Source organism: Henckelia pumila, chromosome 4, assembly GCF_033568475.1.
Source record: "Henckelia pumila isolate YLH828 chromosome 4, ASM3356847v2, whole genome shotgun sequence".
Taxonomy (NCBI): domain Eukaryota; kingdom Viridiplantae; phylum Streptophyta; class Magnoliopsida; order Lamiales; family Gesneriaceae; genus Henckelia; species Henckelia pumila.
The window spans coordinates 122,482,359-122,502,947 of record NC_133123.1 but is presented as its reverse complement, the minus strand read 5'-3'; the positions used below and the strand labels follow the sequence as shown (position 1 = coordinate 122,502,947).

Below are 20,589 nucleotides of genomic sequence, written 5' to 3'. Positions count from 1 at the left end.
TTAATATTATAAGAAAATATATAAATAAATTTTAACTTTCGAACCTCCACTCCTATTTTAAAAGAATAAAAATTAATGATTATTTTTAAAATTATTTGTAATAATCTATCACTGATAAATTTAATTTATTTCTTTCTAATATTAATTTAGTTTAGATGGTCTACCGTCTACATTTAAATTAAATTTATCATAACGTATTTTATCCATTATTTTAATACTCTTCTACTTTAACATTTTGTATCCTGATCCTCCAGAACTCGGCTCTATCCCTTCCGACAAATGCTCAATAGCACCAAGCATATATATATTATACTTAATAATTGATTTGAGTATTTATATACATTTGTATATAATATCACTGGTTCTAACTTTTATAATTAGTAATATCTTCGCGTGAAAAATAATATATTAATTAATTGTTCGTCTTTGCTATATCTCCAAGTATAATGATTTCCCTACATATATATAGATATTTCATATTCCTCCCATCCATAAACCGAAAAATGCAAAACGCTTAATTTATTAAATATGGTCCAAGACTCCAAGCCAAATCGGATCGAGAAAAAATAACTAGAAAAATTATGAAACATTTTTATCAAACACGACTTTTAATTTTTCAGAAAAAGGAAATCGAGAAGCAATAATATTATTATCTAGGTAAAATAGCGAACAAATTTGCAATGAAAGAAAAAAAACTTAATAAAAGACAGTCACATTCCGATTCTTTAAAATGTTTTTGCATTCAATCATCCTTTTTTTTCCGACTACAATGTTTAGGTGCTTCTGTTTCATCTACTCTCCATAACATAAAAAGTTTCAACTTTGTTTAAAAAAAACATATATATATATATATATATATAGTTTTGATATGGTGAGCACCTATCATGTGCACTTATGTGTGCACCTGCTGATGTGACGTTCACCTATTGGATGTAGAGGATTCCACGTCAGCGATGCACACAAAAGTGCACATCATGGGTGCTCATATTATCAAATATGTATATATATATATATATATAGAGATCTAACTTCTACGTCTTCCATCCAAACATTATAATAGTATGTACATCTTCTTTAAACATATTTTACGAAACCAAAGAAAATAAAGAACAATATGTTCTTAAAGCCTAGTAAAATAATTGTACATTTTTCACGTGTTAACGGATACATCGTGAGAAAGTTAAAAATAGGAGAACATTGCAATATTTTAAATATCATGAACACAAAAACACTCGGAGAAAGTAGAAATGCGCGGTAAAATGAGTTTGCTAAACCAACATGATTTGATGTTGAACCTACGCCTTGAGAGAGCCAATTGGTTAGACTCTCAAGAGTTTAAAAACGCTAAATGAGAAAACAAGTTCAACGTTATGCGAGACCTCGGTGGATACATCACAAAATGATCTACGGATGGATCATGTTGAACTGGAACCTGGATAGCTGCTGCGGGATGGTAGATATAACAGGTCCATATCTCTGACAGATCAACAGAAGACTTTGTAAAATTGTGCTTTTATATACATATATATAGGTACTGTATTAAGATGAATCTCCAGTGAATGCTGACAAAAGGAGTATACAAAATGAAGTAGAATAGTCATAAAGATCATAGGAGTTACTTAAGTTGTTCTACTCATACCTGGACATTGTCGTATAGCTCAAACAACGGAACAGCAAGAAGTTTCAAGTTCTTAGGCACGGCAAAATACTCTCGTTCAGACAGGTGAACAAGGAAAAGCTTTTTGCACTCCTGTGTTACCAAATGATATCGTTGAGTGTTATTTGAAAGTTAAATGAACATATAACGCGCTACAAGCTAATGCTGTGGTCAGACACACCGTGGTACCTTAGGCTTTGTTATGTGTGGGGGGCAATAAGGGTACATAATGGTTTCGAAGTTTGGTCTCCACCAGACTGCCACGCACTCGCCAATCTGTATGAAATTTTGCATCACGCAATAAGCATCTCAGAAGCAAAATTTAACCATTTGTCTAACCAACATCAAGCTGATGAACAAGAAGCAACAAAAAACAACGTATATGCGCACATGAGTCTTCTGTCTGAACAATATATCCGATGAATGACCATAGAACTCACATATTTTTCCTTCAGATGCACATATGAACAAGAAGATAAGTTTTGGACATAATAATAAAATTAAGTTCCATGCTACTGATGCTAATCCTTGTCAGAATAGATAGCTCTCTACTTTCCATTTTCACATTGGATTCTTGATATTTTCCATTACATACCAATGGTTCCTTAAACAGTACCTGCCAATCAGGCTGTAAAGAAGGTGAATTAGCAGCAAGTTTGCTCGATAGTTTCCTTTTCAACCCTTCAATCTCTGTGAAATGGTTTAAAGGGAACATAAAAACAAAAATAAGCATAACATAATGCTTGGAGATGGAACTTGGAAGGAAATATCTCTCTGAGTTCGCAGAATACAACGACCAATACAAAAGAAGTAATTATCATACCGTTCTCTCCTGGTTTCAATCTACCACCGGGCAGCTTGCAGAAAGTATTTCCAATTTGCAGAAGAAGGATATGGGGATGATTATGCTCTTGTACCTGAACGTTCAGGCTATTTCACTCACATTTTTAATTATAACAACAATAATAATAAAATAGTACAAGAACAAGATTAAAAAAAGTTTATGAGTTGATAAGCCTTATGCTATGAGAGAATTCTAGTTGCAGGTCCTAATTCAGATATGCTCATTGCTCAGGCCATAAATTTTCCAATCATAAGATAACATAATTGCAATTACGCAATGAGATTCTGGTACAATTGAATCTCCAATGAAGAGACCTCCAATAGGTTGATTTCCTGCTCATGAATGCTTTGCTTCCTAGGATGTAGTATGCATTTAATCCATCTGTTAAAATAACTCTCAGAAGAGAGCTCACAAATAAATTCATTGCAGACAGAAAAACCACAATGAAATAACAAATACAGACAACTTTTAAGACCATGTCTTATCACGTTATGAAAATGACACCGATATGTCAATTTCAGTTGTAAATGTAACCCAGAAATGTTACAGAGGGTACATGAACAACAATGAGGGATATTGTTTCAGGCAGTATTTCCTTGGAATGATAAATTAAAACATAAATATTAGCACCATTTTGTGAGATGACTGCATTTCGTAATACCTGGTATTCACTGTTATTCTTCTTTTAAGGCAGGTTCGGTATACGTGATACAAGAAGGATAGATGAATTATCTCGCTACACTCCATGTTTGGTGTGATTTTGGAGAACCCAATAATATCTTGGAAGCACATGATAATCTTCTGTACAGAAATGATGTGGCATCCTTAGGTAGAGGTCGTTTAAACGCCAACATTCTACAGTATTCATATTATTGGTAGGCAATTTTACATTTTCGCCCATTCAGATGCCCTTCATTCTGGTTGCCCTAGGCAATTATTACGGTACATTGGTAGTCTACAATGGCATCACAAGTCATAGAAAAAGAAGAAAATAATAAAACACAGTGGCGTGCATGGATAAAACACAGCCAGATCAAGCCGACAATCTCATGGGTGCTATGTTATGTACATTACACAAACAACAGATGTTGGGAATTCAATCAAGATGTAGAAACAAATGAAATTTAATTAACAAAACAAACAAACTGCTAGGCTATCTGTGCCTCTATCAATATATTCTGGAAAAGCAAATTAGTCCAAGCATCTAGTCCTCCAAGTTCACAGTATGAAAACAGAGATTGTGATAGAAAAATCAAAGAACTATGTCAATGATAAAGAATGTCTATAAGCTGATTGGAAACTTATTAAAAATACATGCATAATAGCAACAACTTGTTTTACTTTCAGAGTCAGCATAATAGGGTCAAGAAGTAATGCCCAACCAAACATAACAGAACAAAAGTGAGCGTTGCTTGAGTAGTTGAATGTGATTCTCACAGAGATGGGGCATTACGATAACGTTACTAAATAAAAGCATTACAGTGCTATGTATGAATGTAGAATTTCGACGAAAAAAACACCAACAATCTTGTTAATCAAAACTTTTAACCATCCAATTCAAAAAAAAAAAAATTTAACTATCCACTTCCCCCAATCAAAACTTCAGACCAGCCGGAAACTTGGAGAAACGTATTTTAGCCAAGTTACTCACACGTTCGTAAACTTGAACTGCTTCAAGACTCAATTTTCAATCTCGAATTGTGCACGCAAAAAACATCAAATCATTGAACATCCTAACGATATCCAAACCGAGGGCAAAAAACACATACCATCAAAATCCCCTCGACGCTAGTCCTCATGCCTTCTTTCATGTAACTGCAACCCAAAAAAGCAACAAAATGCTGTAAAGTTCGAACAAATTCACCTCTAGCAGTAAATCTCAAAACCCTAGACATTCCATAAATTTGATCTAGGGTTTTACAAACACAGTAAAATAAACTTAAAAAAAGGAAAAAAACATAAAAAGAAGGGGAAAAAAACGAACTTGACTTTCATACGAGCAAGACGATCAGCGACTGAAGTATCTTTCTCCATTTTCGGCTCTTTGGTGCCGAAAGTGTAGCTAGACAGAGGATATGTATTCACCACATGTGACGTCACCATTTTCCTCTCTCTCTCTCTCTCTCTCTCTCTCTCAGTGAAATCCTTCTTCGTTTCTTCTTCAATCGATCTTAGAGAAGATTCCAGAGAATAAATTTTCTGCACTTTTTCTGAAGAATTCTTCTGGTGGCCGAGTGGGAAGAATTGAAGCTTGTGGAGTGAGGGGAAAATTGGGGTAGCAGCTGATGAACCGAACCGAACCGAGCCGACCACGGAACTCGAGAACGTTGAATGATATAAAGTTCGGTTTGTTTTAGTTATTACTAGAAAAATAAAAATAAGCTTGTGGATTTAATTTTAATAATTAATATTATTTTAATTTTAACTTCTTTTTTTTTAACATGGTCAACTGTAATTTTATTTTATTTTTTGTATTTGGATGGATGAATTCCAAATTAAATATTGAATTCATATAAACAAATTCGTTGGTTTATAATTTATCTGGATAAATGCATTTTACTATTGATGTTATATCATAATACTCTCATATATAATATGAAATTATTTTGAATCCGTTATTGAGATAGGTATTAGATGCAATCCAAGAAAGACTAACAAAGTGACTCATGGTATAATCCGAGGATGTTTACAATCTAGGATGAGTTCTTTGTTGATGGATGGTATTCCATGGTTTTTTTAAACCCATCATGACAAATATCTAATGAAATGTGTTAATCTTTAAAAAAATGATTTTTGTTTTCTCTAATAATGTGACTTTGCTATAATTTGTTCCTGTGAAGATAAGATCTCAAGTTTATATCATGTAATCACTGAAATATTAAACCAAAAAAAATGAAAAAAAAGTATTGAAATTTGTAGGCTATTATGCTAGTTCGATGATTTATCTAGTGCACACCAAAAGATAACAATTGCGAATTCTTACGTCATAAAAATAAAAAAAATGAAGGAAGAAAGAAAGAATTAGATTTAATTAATCAAAACTGATATACTAATACTAGCAAATGATTGGAACCAAAAATTGTAACTACAGTCTGCACCCTCCGACTTAAATTTTCTCATCTTTTCTTTAAAAAAAACGAAAAAAATAAAAAATCCTCATCCTTAAACGACGTCGTCGCATGACTTTGGGAGCTTTGGCGCCAATTGGCCTCGTGAAATCCTACACTCAGGGACACCGACTGGTGAGTATTATACACTTGACACTTCAACTCCAATTTTCCCAAGAATTTGAGAATCGGAAGAAGACAGGCGAATGCAAATCAAGGTAAAGTGCAGTTGTGGAGAAGGCAATTGTCCAGAATGGGCAGTAGTGGAGCTTCAGGGTTTTGTTGAAGCCCAGCCTTCGTTTCAGGACCGCCTTCAGAACCTCCAAATTGGCCTTCTCTGCCGCCCTTCTTCTCAGGTTATCCGTGAATTCTTTTTTGTGCCATCCATGTGGTGTTTTAAAATCACTGGATTTCTCCATTTTTTTAAAATGAGAATTAAGGGTTCTCTGTTCTGTTGTGATTTGAAAGAGCGTTCGTGGGTCTGTGTGTTTGGGAAAGTTTAGGCCTTTACTGTTGTTTGAAGGATTCTTGTTGAGTTTCCTTGTGGGTTTTCTGAATGTTTACAAACTTTTAGTCTTCTGAAGTGTTAGTTTCATTGGTGGGTATTCAGGAAAGTTATACATTCACAGTTGGATATCATGAGCTCATGGGTACGAAAGTGACTTTGAAGAAGCCAATATTAGTGTTGAAGAAGATCAAACTTGGAAATGATGGATGTGAAGGCCAACGCCCAGTCAATTCTTCTTCAGTGGAATTAGATGTGATTGGGATTATTCGCCATAAGATTTTGTTCAAGACCAGGCCTAAAGCACTTATATCTAGTAAGGGCTGATTTATCATTAGTCGGTGACTGTGTTTTCAGTTGTCCATCATTTCACGATATTATATAACGTGAGGTGTTACAGTTGTGCCTACTTGAGAAATTGATTCATGCTAGCTGATCGGACTCCACTAATTTCTCTATATATGATGTCGTCATGTCTTGCTGAAATTTGTGAGCAGATTGTAGTCTAAGATGGTGAAAGTTGTTGACCAGAAGCTAATAAATTTACTTATAGTTCACTAATTGAGGTATGAAAGTCCCAGTTGGGATTGAAGTGACCTTTTCTTATATCATTGGCGTGTAAATCAAATTATTAATATAGGAAGTAGCTGATGTAACTCAATTAACTGTCTTTTTCGTCTCACTTACATAGTTTTATAAGTCCATTCTTTATATTCGAGTGGAGATGGTGGCAAGGAGTAAAATAGGCTTACCAGTTACCACACTTTTCTTTTCCTTCAAAATGTTCATACGATGTTCTATCTTCTAATTTGAAATTTCCACGACACTACAATAAACCCATCTTTACCGTGTGCCGGACTTAGGTTGGTGTGAGGGTAATGCATTGTGGATATACTTCTTAGATCTTGTTACAAAGAAGCTAGGGAAGAAGCTGTGACTGAAGTGAATTTAGTCCCTGGTCACACAGGCTTAAAGTCACGCTTAGTGCCTATGGCAGGTAATCTTATATGGTTGAGATCATTAACATCTGGCAAACCACAAGGTTTTTGGCTTTGCTGTGATGTGTATATACGTTTATTGTTGATGAAATGAAATGTATGCTTTTAAAGTGAAGTGATACCATTAATTGCTTCATCTCTTTTGAAAGAAAGAGGTTATCCAAAAGATGGTCTTAGACATCTCGAGAAATACCGTGTATAGAATATAATATCCAATATATGAGTTCCACATGCATTTTATGGAAACTGAACACATATTTGATGCATCATACAGTGTATATCATGTGGATAGTATTTCTACAGTTAAACTGAGCAACAAAAAAGATTTGGCAACTAGTCTTGACGGCAATCTCGACGGATCAATATCACCAGGAAGTAATAACCATTTCGATGATGTAGTTGCAAATTGACAATTCACTGATTAAATCTGAGGAACCGTTGATTTGTTTTACATTATGCTTAAGTTTCCTTTCAAATAACCATGCTTGTTGCACTAGTGCATGTAATCCTGTTTATTGCTTGCCGTGAGTATAGCAAGTGATGAACCAGTAAAGTACCATAAGAATGAAGAAGCAAAAGATTTAGTTGTTGAATCTGTTTTCCCAACAGACCATGTTTTTTCGCATCAGCGGATATTGGCACCAACTACACATCTTAATTTCTTCAAAAAACACAATTACTTTTTCTTTGATTGGTGTTAAGACTCGCTCGTCTAAGCGATTACACGTTTTCTTTCTTGCCAGGACCCCAACCATCAGTCAAAGCAAAGTTCAGTGTGCTGGGTACTGGTAGTTCAGTCACGCCATCGTAGCTGGGGGAACAAGCTGTTTAAATCCTAAGGATGTCCATTAGAACTGGTGCCTACTTTCTTCCGAGTCCTGTATCCATTTCATAGCGATATGATGTTGCACATCTCAAAAATCCTATAGTACTTAATGTTATATCTTTTGTTGGGTTAACTATATTTCATACATTAACAGAAATATTAGCACCTTTCTGTGAGATGACTACCTTTGTCAGACACCATGTATTCACTATTATTTTGTTTTAGCATCAGTTATCGAAGTAGAGTATTATGTACTATAAGTAGGGGTGTAATCGAGTCGAGTCGAGCCGAGTAGCACACTACTCGAGCTCAACCTCGACTTATATTTAACTACTCGAGCTCGAGCTCGAGCTCGATCGAGTAGTAAATTTCGTGCTCGAGCTCGAAAATTATATATATATATATGAATAAAATATATATTAATAAATAAATAAATATAATATTATATTTATATATTATATTTATATATATTTATATTATATTATATATATTTATGTGTTATCGAGTAGCTCGCGAGCTACTCGAACACAGATATTTAAAGCTCGAGCTCGAACTCGATGGATGCTCGAGCTCGGTCAAATCGAGCTCGAGTCGAGATTTGACCGAGCTACTCACGAGTTACTCGCGAGTAGCTCGGCTCGTTTGCACCCCTACCTATAACTTCCAAGCCTCGTATTTTCACCATGTTTTATATTAAATAAAAATAAGATAATATGTTTAATTATAATATAATAATAATTCAGAAAAATATTTAACTTTGTAGAAATATTTACATTGGCAAATTATCGTGTGCGTGAATGTCAATATACTCTATCCCAATGTTACTTACAGGCATGTCTATAATTCTCTTTAATTTAAAAGATAGATTTAATCATAACTTCTTTATGCAGTTTAAGATTATGAAGTGATTTATGTATATGTATTACAAAGAGTATATTTTCTCAATCGATTTAATTTGAAATCAATTTAATTTTTTGTAAAAAAGTTATTTTAAATTGATTTGTTCGATTCGATTTTGGTTGTTACTATAAAAGTTCGATTTAACCACATAAACCCATTTTTTTGTAAAAATAAATAAATCACTGTATTATTAAGTTCTTAATACATACAAAAATTTATCATAACATGCGATCGGAATTTGTTGGATCACACAATTGAAATATCAAAAAATTCTAATAAATGGATCATAGGATTGAAATATCACAGTTATAATAGGCTACAGAAATGGAAGTAAAAATAGTTTACTGTTTAATATATAAAATTCAATCTTATTTCCGAATTAAACCCAAGCATAAACAATATCCGCAGATTGCAGCTCATAAAGATACGCTTTCAAAATCCAAGGTTTCAAATTTCTTGATCTTAAACTTTAGAAACAATAGCAGCACTAGCACAAAGAAAAACATTATTTCTTCTTCTCAGTGTAGCGAATTTGAAACGCCAATTCACATATCCAGTCTCTTGTTGCTTCGTTTAAATACAGACATTTATCGATTGTTTCGGGATAAAAGGAACCTTAGAACACACCTTCCAGAATCTGTAACAGAACAAGCAATTGCATTTCAGAAACTTTATTACAATCTAGTAGTCCTTGTTCCCAAAATTCTTGCACCAAATCTGGGAGGGGATAGGCCGAACTGGAAGATGTGGACGTTGCTGAAAAGAAAAACAAAGTTTTGTTGACTACACAATCAAGTTAAGGGCGATTATGTGGCGTACAACTTGGAAAAATGCATATGACATACGACCTTGCAATGGCAGACATAACAAAAAAAAATGACAATACGAACTAACTAAGAGATATGTTCAAATTTACATCCATCATAAACGAAAATCCACAATCGGTGGGGCTTTGCAATAACATTTAAGAATTATAGAGAAACCAGATCTCACGACTCTTTTTCTCCTTTCATCACTAGAATCTCGCATCCTTGTGTCCGAGGATGGACGAGTTCGGCTCGAACCTTGGGTAAACACATACATTCTAAGGTTGTGAATCTAGGTGTGAGATGCAAAATACACATATCTTAATCCTCTCACCGTGATGTTGGGAGGCGTCTCGCTGAACCCTAGGGCATGGCAACGTTTCAAAAATCAGATGAAACTCGGTTTTACTTGGAGAGACAGAAAACAGGGTAAAAGTCACACCCCACACTTGTCAAAACACATACTAATACATCTACAACTTCCCAGACACATCCTCAAGTTACAATTAGTAAAATGTAGACTTCCACAACCTTCCCTGATTCCCATCAAATACAAAATTAAATCATACATTCCCTACAACCCTGAGAGAGGATCTTAAAAACTTGAAGGCGAAGGGTCAGGAAAGCAAGGAAGATGAAGCTTCCTCATTGTCTTGCAGTCCTAGGGAAACCCTTAAAATCTGTAACATGATTTTCATAAAAACAAAAATTTATAACTTATAAGCTTGCCCATGATAGTTTCTTTCAAAATTCAATAGTTTTCTGTTAGTATGCAAGTCCAAGAATGAGCTCAAATACGAAATACTACGATCTATTAATTCGGATAACAATATATATCACACCACATATGCTTGATCATAACATCGATCACTCCCCGAGAGATCAATTCGGACAACAGTCAACTTCGTAGAGCTTATACTCACCTATCATACATAGTACACACATCTTAATCGAACCTCAAAAGTAAATATGAGCCACATTATTGATCCAACAACAATCTTCCCATATTGCTCGTTCTACTGTATGGATATAAGCCCCATTGGAGGATTAAAAGAAAAGAAAAACTAACACATTATATGGAAAAACTGTCGATCTTAAATCTCATCCCACGATTCTTATTTTAAAAAAAATCTCATCCCACAATTACTTGTAAAAAATTATTGTGCTATCATGACACTTCCTTTGTGTATCCCTATAAGTGCATCTTCCACATTTCTCCAGTGGTGTTCCCTGCACCACACTAACTGTCACTAAGTATACGCAAACATCCAAGCCTTTTGTGTGTAGCCTAAAAAGGCAAAATTACAACACCAACAAAATGAAAAAAAATAAACAAGAAAATAAAAAAGATGAAAACTTCATCGACGACAAGGAAATAACCCAATTCAACCCCTCAAATACTCGAAAATGCAATCAACAGTAGCAAATTTTATAATCCCATTTATCAATAACCCAAAACTTAGAAAATCCAAACAATCAAATGAAGTAAAATAAAGATAAAATCCAGATTCTAAATTTTAAGAATGATTAAAATTGAGTATAAAAATGGCGAACACCACGAAATTCCCAATCCTTTAGATGCAATACAACAAAATCAGAATCAATTTTTTTTTAAAAAAAAATACTTCACCTAAATCGCTATGATTTACCTCAAGTTCTGCAGATTTCATTGCGATAGGAATACAGATCAGAACGATGCCACACATTGCAAAGGCCGTGTTGCGCTTCCAGTGTTTGGGGCGGCAGTTGGGCCCACCCGTCATGCTCCATACTTTCGATCTGAAGTCTCCGCCGCCGTGCCCGTGGGCTCCTTCAACGTGGTGATGCTCCCCGCCGCCGCCCATTTCTTTATCCGGTCGAGCTTTTTCACGGCTGATGATGCAGGTTGAAATATGAAAATGAAAGTTATGAAACAAAAATTATCGAAAATCAAAGTTTTGGATTTGGGTTTTTGCCCGAAATAATAAATAAAAAAAAATCAAAAGAGCCGGTTCCTTAAAAAAATTATATTATTTTATTTTGATATTTATGATTGATATTATTTAGAAAAAAATTATATTGGAGAAAAAATAAATCATATAATAAAAAATAGTAATACTTATACCCACGATTTTTTTTTATCAAATATATAGACATACACCATATTTAATAATTATATTTTTACATTTTTTTTACCAATATATCATTATTAACTACATCTTAAAAATTATGCAATTATTTTTTGAATAAATTAAATAAAAATAAAATAAAAAGTGTATAATACATAATTTATTTTTCTCATAATTTTTTTTAATCGGTATGAAGAAAAAAATAAGATTATATAATCGACATGGAGAGATTATTAAAAAAATTAGGAATGTAAATCTCGTTTTGAACCGAAATGGCAGAAAAAATTAATTTAATTCAAAACTTAGGTTTATGGAGTGTTTGCAATAGATTGTGCTTTTGTAGAAGTGATTAATTTATAGATTATAAAAAAATTAAGAAAAATCAAAAGTTGGTAGTGTTTGAAAATAAATGTGAAAATCTAAAAATCAAAGTTTTTTAGTGTTTGATAAATAAGTGATTAGAGTTATTTTAACAATGACCTTCTTATTAAAATCATTTTTTGGAGAATCACAATCACCACATGACTAGCTTTTGGATTTCAATAAGTATAAGTTAACACATAATCTAGGTTTAAGAAACACATAAAAATAATTTTTTAAAGCCAAAAACTAACAATCACTTTTTTTTAGTGATTGCAAATACTCCCTCAATGTTCGATTAATTTGTTTATCGGATTTTTGAGAAACCGATGTGAGTTATTATTTCGATTTGTTATCGGAATTTTAAGAGGAAAATAGATTTTAATTGAAAAAAAAATATCTAATTGGTACTGTTTTTGCCCGAAAATATGGAATCGAAATTGGCCCAATTTCTGGACTGCCGAAGGAATTTGATGGCTATGGGTTTTGAGTTTGACCAATGGGCTAGGGTAAATGAAATAAATAAACGCCCATAAATTGGAGAAGGTTGGTTTTTGGTCAAAATGGAAGTGGACATATGGATTGTGAAAATGGCCCATGAACTGAGGTGGAAAGGTGTTGTAAGAGTATAAGAGAGGCCCTCGAGTCTCGATCAATTGTCAACAAATCAAACAAAATTTTGTGAAATTTTGTTAAAAAAAGGTGAAAAATATTTCTTAGAAAGTCTTCCAAACACTAACCAAGTAAAAACTCCTCTCAAGAAATTGCAGACTATTCAAATTTCCGATTTAGCTCCCGTATTTTCCAGATTTTTTCACCTGATTGCCGACTTTTATTTGCTTAATTAGATTGTCAGCCGCTTATTTTAATTCTCCTTATTGTTTGGCACGCCGGCCGACCCATCCAAATTTTTTGCCAAACATATATAGACCCATATTTCCAACCTCATACCACAAATTCATGTTAATGTTTGAAGATGAAAAATAAGATAATTATCATTAGTGAGTTTAACAGAACTTATTAAATGAAATCTCTAGTAATTAACAAGTTAACCATTTATAACTGTGAAGTATAATTTTGTTTATATATATTTGCACACTCATAAGATCTAGTGGAAAATATATATATTTCCAAAAAAGCGAACTACTTTTTTTAAACTTGCCACTCCTCCATTATTGCTCTCCTCTCTCCCTCGTTTCAAGCAGCGATTTGTATTACGAAATAGCTCACTATTCCGCCATCGCCAATGGCGGATTCCACCTCCACTTGTTCGCACTGGTGGCACGCTCCATTCTACTTGGCCATGTCTTTGACCCTAGCATTCATATCCATATCAACTCCCCACCATTCCGGGCCCGACAACCACTCCCCGTCGGGCCACATGTTGGCCCTCAACGCCTCCATGGCCCTGCGTGCCCACGGCGGCTTCAGCACCATCGCCACTCTTCTACAGATATCCCCCGACCTGTTCATCATCTCCAAGCCCGAATCCACTCTCTTCGCCATCCAAGATTCCGCCATCTCCAATCTCTCCATTCCCCCGTGGGCAATGCGGCAGCTCCTCCGCTACCACGCCACCCCCTCCACCCTCCCCGCGGCGGAGCTGCTCAAGAAACCTCCCGGGTTCTGCTTCCCAACCCTTCTTCAAGACAAGAACCTGGCGATCACCAAGATTAACGACGCGAAAACGGGCTCGAATATCATGATCAACAACGTCCTGGTTTCTCACCCTGATCTGTTTCTCCAAGGCCCGTTTGCCGTGCACGGTGTTCTCCGGCCTTTCGACCCGATTTCGCCTGATGTATGCATTAATGTTTCCGCTGCTGAGACCAATATTCTTGTTCCTTCCAATCCTACGGATAACATTGAATGGAATATCATCGTCAGAATACTCAGCTCCCATGGATTTGTTTCTTTCGCGATTGGTTTAAACTCGATTCTTGACGGGATTCTTGAAGATTACAATAATTTGAGATGTGTCACTGTCTTTGCTCCCCCGAATTCGGGCTTTATCTCGTCGCCATCGCCGTTTCTGGAGAGAATCGTGAGACTTCACATTCTTCCACGGAGGTTTACTCATGTGGAGTTGTTAGCGGCGGGGAATTCATCCCTGAAAACGCTGGTTCCGGGTTACGGGCTCAAGATCAACACGTATATGGAGTTTCTGGAGATTAATGGAGCGGAGATTAGTAGACCAGATTTTTTCTTATCCAAGAAATTTGTGATTCATGGAATTTCCAAGTGTTTTGATTCGGACGAGTTTTCAAGTTCATTGAGATGATATATGGTTTTCTAAACTTAAATGGACTATTTCTGTGTTTACCTTTTTTTCTGTTCGGATTAAATGTCATCTGCAAATGGTGAAACAAAATCTTATATCAAACATCAATATTGCATTATTTGTGGGTCGATTTTAATAATTTTTCCCGACGCGTTGCTATATCGATATCGATGTAAAATAACTAAAATTTTAAAAATAAAATAGAACACTAAAATCAGAAAGAGGAAACATTTCTATACAAAAAAAATACATATATACAATTTTGTCATTACATAATGTGAATTTCTCTTAGCAAGAATACATCAGTCTGAATAATCTTATTTCATGATAATTGATCACCGTATACTATACTCATGATTTGACAAATGAATTGGGCATGCGATCTAATTAATGATTCGTTTAAATATTTAATTACTTTATATATAATTGATATATTATATATCTAATCACCATATTAGTTTTTTAAAAAATATTTCTTCAATATTTTATAAGTTGAAAGCGTTGTTTGGAACTTGATTATCCTAGGTATTACTTGAAATAGATATATAATAATGTCTATGAATTCTAGAGCCAGAAATGGTCACATGATTCAATGCAGTCGAATGACATAATAAACCATGCCATGCCACCTTCTACGAGGATCGATCGAGTAAAATTAGTAAACCAAAGAATAATTGACTTTTGATCAATTCAAATTCAAAACCACACTTTCAACTCATAAACAAGTAAATATTTATTATATATAGAACTTGCGGAAGCAAGGAGAAGCTAGCCTGCAAGCCTTAGGTTGACTTCTACTTCACTGTTTATTAATGTAAGATAAAATATTGATTGGTTATTCTTCTTACTAATTAGTTAATATTGTGATCAAACTCTATAAAATATTATGGGTAATGCTACATGTACATAGAGTGTTACACGTTGGGTTACACAATACACTTTAAATTACATGATTATCCCTGCACTTTATTTGGAAAAAATCTTTCAAAAATGCATGTAGGATAATTATGTAATTTAAAGTGCATTATGTAACCCAACGTGTAACACTCTATGTGCATGTAGCATTACCCAAATATTATTGTCCAAGCATATTGAATTATTATTCTTGTATTATGCATATTTAATCAATTTTTCAACGAGCACAAGTGGCTTAATGAGTATATGAATTTTAAAAATTAACCTAAATTACTTATTAATTAATCCTTAAAATGTGCGCTAGCCTAGCTTCATCTTGGTCTTTTGGCAATTGGCATGCCATGATCAAGAAGATTTAATTATGAAGTGACTTATAAAGGCCAACAGCATGTTCTACTCTTGGATATAAATTTTAATTACGTGTCACGGAATTTATATTGTTTTTATACGGAAAAAAAATTATATATATATATATATATATATATATATATATATATATTCGGTACAACAATATGCTGTCTCGATCCATCCCCCCTAGTTCGAGCAATCAAGATCTCTTGGATTGACTTTGAGAAAAATATTTGGGTACTTGATTAATTAAGTCATTGCAAAGCCCAAGTATAAATAGGTTCGAATACAGTTATACCTGATATATAGTTCCTAACTTGTGACAGAAGAATCTTGCTTTGTTTGAAGAAGAATATATTATATATAGACTATCTTGTGCATGATAATAATTACATACATCTAGCTAGATATGAAAACATTGGCGGTTTTCGAGTTCTTTTTCTTTTCTTGCTCGTAATTCTTGTAGCATCAGTTGATCCAGCAAATTGTAGGCACATCAAACATGGTGCCTACGAAGTGCATACCATAAGAGCTAATTACTATGAATCCTTAATCTTCTTGAAGTACCACGTCTCTGCTGCTCCATACCGAGTAGAATCGAAGGAAAACGAGCTCAAGACGCTGCGCATTGTGTCGCGTAGGCTTGTTCCTGACGGCCCCAATCCACTCCATAATTAAGCTCGGGACACAGGAATCCTGTTTGTATTTAATTACATGAAAATTTTATTCTTTTTTTTTTTTTTTGGTCTGATCGGAGATCGATTAATTGTGGAAGATACATATGTATATACGGGTTTACTTTGTTCGCCTGGGATATATGCGACTTGTTCCCATTTCTAATTATCACAAAATATTCTCTCATTGCTCGGCCGGAGACGTTGGGAGTTGAGGAGGAAATTAAAATTTGGTTTTCTATCATATACACAATCGGATATTAGCAATCGTCATACGTGATTTTCACGTGCTCGATAATTTAATTATTTTTAAAAAAATTATCACGGTGAAAAATTATGTAGGTAATTTAATAAAGATTGATAAATAATGAAATTTGAAAAATGAGATATAGATAAAATGAGATAATGATGTTCATAAATTTTAAACTTATATTAAATTTATAATACACGAAAATAGGTATAGATTTTCATAAATGTTAAACTTATGTTAAATTTATTTTTTTCAATTTAAAATTTGACATTAATAAAAAATTTGTGAAGAATACGATAAGGATATACAAGAAATAAAATGTTAAAAAATATATATTTTTTAAAAAAATAAGTACACCATATTTTTGAAACAATAACTTATAAATCGTTTGAAAAAAAATTACAAAAACAAAAAAAAAAAAATTAATAATTTATAAGTTCGGTCAAACCCTTCGCTCGGGTGGGCTATGGTCAACCTTGGCACATTTGGTATTTCACATTAACTAGCGGGATAGTTTCGGTAGTCGAATGAAATCCCGCGAAGCGCGAGTGAGTGAAATAAAAAGGCATCGGCCTGGAAACTGTAGAACTTGGGACAAATTACATCCTTCTTCTTTAAGGTATATAGCCATTTTACTTTTATTTAATTAATTTTCTTCGATTTCTTGGATGATTTTCTACTTGTATTGTCCACCATATTCCTGGATTTTTTTTTAAAGGTTTCGATCTCGATTTTTATTTGAATTTCTGAATGAATAGTTGTAATTTTAAATCGTTCTCGATATGATTTTGGTGGATTTTTGTCTCTTCAGTTTTCGTTTATTGTTTTATGATGGTTTCCTTCCCTTGATAATCGAGGCGCTGAATTGTAGTGGGTATTGTTTTTCTGAATTCTGTTTGAATTAGGGCTTTTGTCGGCTCTCTACTTTTCTTTACCTGTACTGTTTTGTGGTTTGTGTGCCAATCAGAGAGGAATCAAGGATTCACGAACATTAATTTTATGTTACACCTGTTATATAATCCGTTACAGCTGCTATGTAATCAATATATAACATGTTGAAGTTTTTTTTAAAAAAAAAACACAGTAGCCAAATTCGCTGCTTGTAGCTTGATTGCAATTCAACCTAATGAGAATCTTGGTACTTGAATTGTTGAGGTTTCGTTTTTTTTTTTTTAAGAATTGGTGGGTGGAACGTGAATATGGTAAAATATGATGCTGTATAATGTGGTTGGATTTTGTTCAACACTTGAACATGCCGTACTAATTCGATGTGGTTTGTTTTTCTTTGTTCAGTATCTTCTTAGGCTTCATGATTTGATTAATGGATATATTTGTTTTCTTCCGACAGTGTAATCAACCAGTTTTTTGTTGGTGGTGGTGACGCTGCTTCCAAGAAGCATCGGATTGCTGAGATGAGCAAGTATTGTTTTACATGCTTTGTCTTTTACCATTTTCTTTGATAATTTGCTTGTACTCGAAGTTATGGGGCCTGAAGAATGTCCAAAACAATTGATCTGGGACTTTTAAAAATAATTTTGGATTCGCCTGTGGCTGGACATTGCGTCATGAACTCCATTCACTTGTCTTATTTACTTGTATGCAGAATTGAGGATTGGAAACTTTATTTTTGGTTCGGATACAATTGGTGTCTTTAACCGTGTAATCTAAGTTATCAGGTTAAGTTTGGCAATTAACTTTAACAGTAAGCATTGGCTGTCTTGTATGTTATAGATTTGTCTTTTGAAATATATATTTTTTGATTTCCAATATCCTTTTTTCTCGAAAAATGGAGCCTCTTTATCAACATATGTGTCATCACGTGAAATGTTGTTGATATTTACCTTTAAGTTCTTGTTGTAATCATGCTTACACTGGCATTTTATGAGGTATCAGGACTAGAGTGAAATGGGATGAAAATAATCTGGGTGAAATTGAGGCAAATAAGCCTGTGAGGCAGAAAATAACTGAACCAAAGACACCATATCATCCCATGATTGATGATGATGGTAGGTTTCCCTTTTCTCATATGTTTTGGTATATGTTGTGATTTTGGCATTCTTCTAAATTTTTGTCATTATATATGGTATCACCTTCCAGAAATATGTTGATGATTCCCGGATATATTTGTGTTTTATTGGTATTGTGAACCTATATTTTGCTGTGCATGGTTGTTTAGAGATATAGGTAATTGGTGTAATTCTTGCATTACCGCAGTACATTTTGCGGGCTATTTGCTTCCGCATTAGATGTTTGACATTCCATTTGTGTGTGGCTTGTGGATTTTTTATGATTGCATATTAAATACATATGCAACGTTTTCTTATTTAGCTTGAGATAGTCTCACATATATGATATTCCATCCGTTGACGGGCCTCATTCATACTGCCAATTTGCTGAAACTCGATCCAAATTACTACTGTATCTTGCTTGCTAATTGTAAGGCATGTAACTTCTGTTCGTCCTCACTTACCCATAAGTTGCTATTTTGTTTGTTTATATTTGGCATTACTCCCGTTTGGTCTGTCTCTTACAGTCTATGAGCCATGCCAACACTGTCCACATATCTAGTTTCAATATTTGAGAACCTTTTTTGTAAAAATCTGATTTTAAGTAGTTATTAATTGTCGAAATGATTAAAATGGGTTAAGACATTTCCTCACTGTTTTATTCACGGATGCAGAATCGCCATCGCCTATTCGAGGGAGTTCTGAGGATCATTTTGAAGAGGCAATGCATGCAGAAGCTATTCGTTCAGCATTAAATGACGTAGCTTCCTCGAGCAAAACTAACTCGCTTCGTTCAGGCTGGACATCTTCTGAAGATGAAATTGATGCAATGGAACAAGATGAAGAAGGTTCTTTTCTTGTTTTTTTTCAATTAAATTTTTCATGTCAACCATTTGGAAGCTGGACGTTATCCATGAAAAAAAATGAAGTTTTTATAATTTTTTAGAATAGGTTTCATTCCTGCGAGCACCACAAAGTTGCCCCTACGTTTGTCCCTGCATCTATTAAATATTCGTGTTCTGATTGCATTCTATTAGGATCTGATTCTGAGAGACGCAAGAGCTTCAGGGAGCATAGGAAAGCTCACTACGATGAGTTCCGCAAGGTTAAAGAACTTCGACGCAAGGGATCCTTTCTCGAAGAAGGGTCCGACGAGGAACCCAATAACAATAGAAACAAGGCTGGAAATGGTGATTCGACTCCATCAATAATCGATGGAGTCAAAGACATCGACATTGAGGGATTCTCGCCCTCTGCTAATGGATCTTAAGATCTGTTTACGGACACCAAAATACAACTCTTTTAAGTGTCTGTCCTCACCATGGTTTGCTGCCATACTGTGATTCTGGAACTCAGCGCGTTGAGTTTTGTAACTGTGTATTTATGCATTCACATTGGCCTTAAATTTGGAAACATAGATATTCACCATGTGTGCTTGGAATTATGCCTTTTCCTATAATGTGAGACTTTCAGTTTTGCCTACTGTTTAATAAATGAAATCTACAATTGTTTATGTTGTGGTACGACTTCGTAAAGATGACTTCCCCGAGGTCAAATGTTCAGGAGTTTGATTACTTTTATGATTTATCAACATTTTCTCGATTGAGTTTGTCCTTACGAGCTTGTCTGGTTGATGCGCATCCGACTCAACGAATATGGAAGTGGGTTCCTTGAAAAAAAAAATAATAACAATAAAATAATTTAAGAAGTTGTTAAATAATCTTTGAACAAAAGATGTCATTTGAAAAATATAATATAATTTGTTATCAAGTCAGATTTTATAACAATGGTTTACAATACAAATATATGTTTTCTGGAAAAACAATAATCCTCATTCCTTACTAACGTAGTAACGTAACATATAATTAATTCCATGTATCAAAAGACAAAAGCATAGGGATATCATCCTTAAGCCGGCACTAAGAGTATGTTTGGTAGGAGAAAATGAGGTGTCTCATCTCATTCTTTATATTCATGTTTGGTTTGATATTGGGGGAGTCTATG

General features: G+C 34.2%; 5 protein-coding genes across 6 annotated transcripts; 3 read left to right on the top strand and 2 right to left on the bottom strand.

Annotated features, from left to right (window-relative positions):
• Positions 1 to 1,115: 1,115 nt before the first annotated feature.
• Positions 1,116 to 4,794, bottom strand: LOC140864355 (pre-mRNA cleavage factor Im 25 kDa subunit 2). Its single transcript, XM_073268493.1, has 7 exons — positions 4,486 to 4,794; positions 4,271 to 4,316; positions 2,481 to 2,574; positions 2,274 to 2,347; positions 1,847 to 1,933; positions 1,640 to 1,750; positions 1,116 to 1,476 (listed from the first exon to the last, which is right to left on the bottom strand). The coding sequence occupies exons 1-7, from the start codon at positions 4,602 to 4,604 to the stop codon at positions 1,405 to 1,407; spliced, it is 603 nt and encodes a 200-aa protein (XP_073124594.1). The 5' UTR covers positions 4,605 to 4,794; the 3' UTR covers positions 1,116 to 1,404.
• Positions 4,795 to 5,667: 873 nt separating this feature from the next.
• On the top strand, positions 5,668 to 8,127 carry LOC140867411 (uncharacterized). The gene is made up of 3 exons (XM_073272475.1): positions 5,668 to 5,964; positions 6,219 to 6,429; positions 7,855 to 8,127. Exons 1-3 carry the CDS (start codon positions 5,815 to 5,817, stop codon positions 7,920 to 7,922), a joined length of 429 nt encoding a protein of 142 aa, XP_073128576.1. The 5' UTR covers positions 5,668 to 5,814; the 3' UTR covers positions 7,923 to 8,127.
• A 1,198-nt stretch (positions 8,128 to 9,325) lies between these two features.
• On the bottom strand, positions 9,326 to 11,561 carry LOC140866494 (uncharacterized). The gene is made up of 2 exons (XM_073271492.1): positions 11,293 to 11,561; positions 9,326 to 9,593 (listed from the first exon to the last, which is right to left on the bottom strand). The coding sequence occupies exons 1-2, from the start codon at positions 11,485 to 11,487 to the stop codon at positions 9,519 to 9,521; spliced, it is 270 nt and encodes an 89-aa protein (XP_073127593.1). The 5' UTR covers positions 11,488 to 11,561; the 3' UTR covers positions 9,326 to 9,518.
• A 1,796-nt stretch (positions 11,562 to 13,357) lies between these two features.
• LOC140894510 (fasciclin-like arabinogalactan protein 21) lies at positions 13,358 to 14,392 on the top strand. The gene has a single exon (XM_073303013.1). It carries the CDS (start codon positions 13,358 to 13,360, stop codon positions 14,390 to 14,392), a length of 1,035 nt encoding a protein of 344 aa, XP_073159114.1.
• Positions 14,393 to 17,119: 2,727 nt separating this feature from the next.
• On the top strand, positions 17,120 to 20,098 carry LOC140865449 (protein phosphatase inhibitor 2). Of its 2 annotated transcripts, none has more exons than XM_073270104.1 (5): positions 17,120 to 17,198; positions 17,928 to 17,999; positions 18,473 to 18,585; positions 19,260 to 19,433; positions 19,623 to 20,098. In XM_073270104.1, the coding sequence occupies exons 2-5, from the start codon at positions 17,992 to 17,994 to the stop codon at positions 19,853 to 19,855; spliced, it is 528 nt and encodes a 175-aa protein (XP_073126205.1). In that variant the 5' UTR covers positions 17,120 to 17,198; positions 17,928 to 17,991; the 3' UTR covers positions 19,856 to 20,098. The 2 variants fall into 2 exon arrangements, with proteins under 2 accessions (XP_073126205.1, XP_073126204.1); XM_073270103.1 differs by lacking the exon at positions 17,120 to 17,198 and adding an exon at positions 17,347 to 17,453.
• The last annotated feature ends 491 nt before the right edge of the window (positions 20,099 to 20,589 follow it).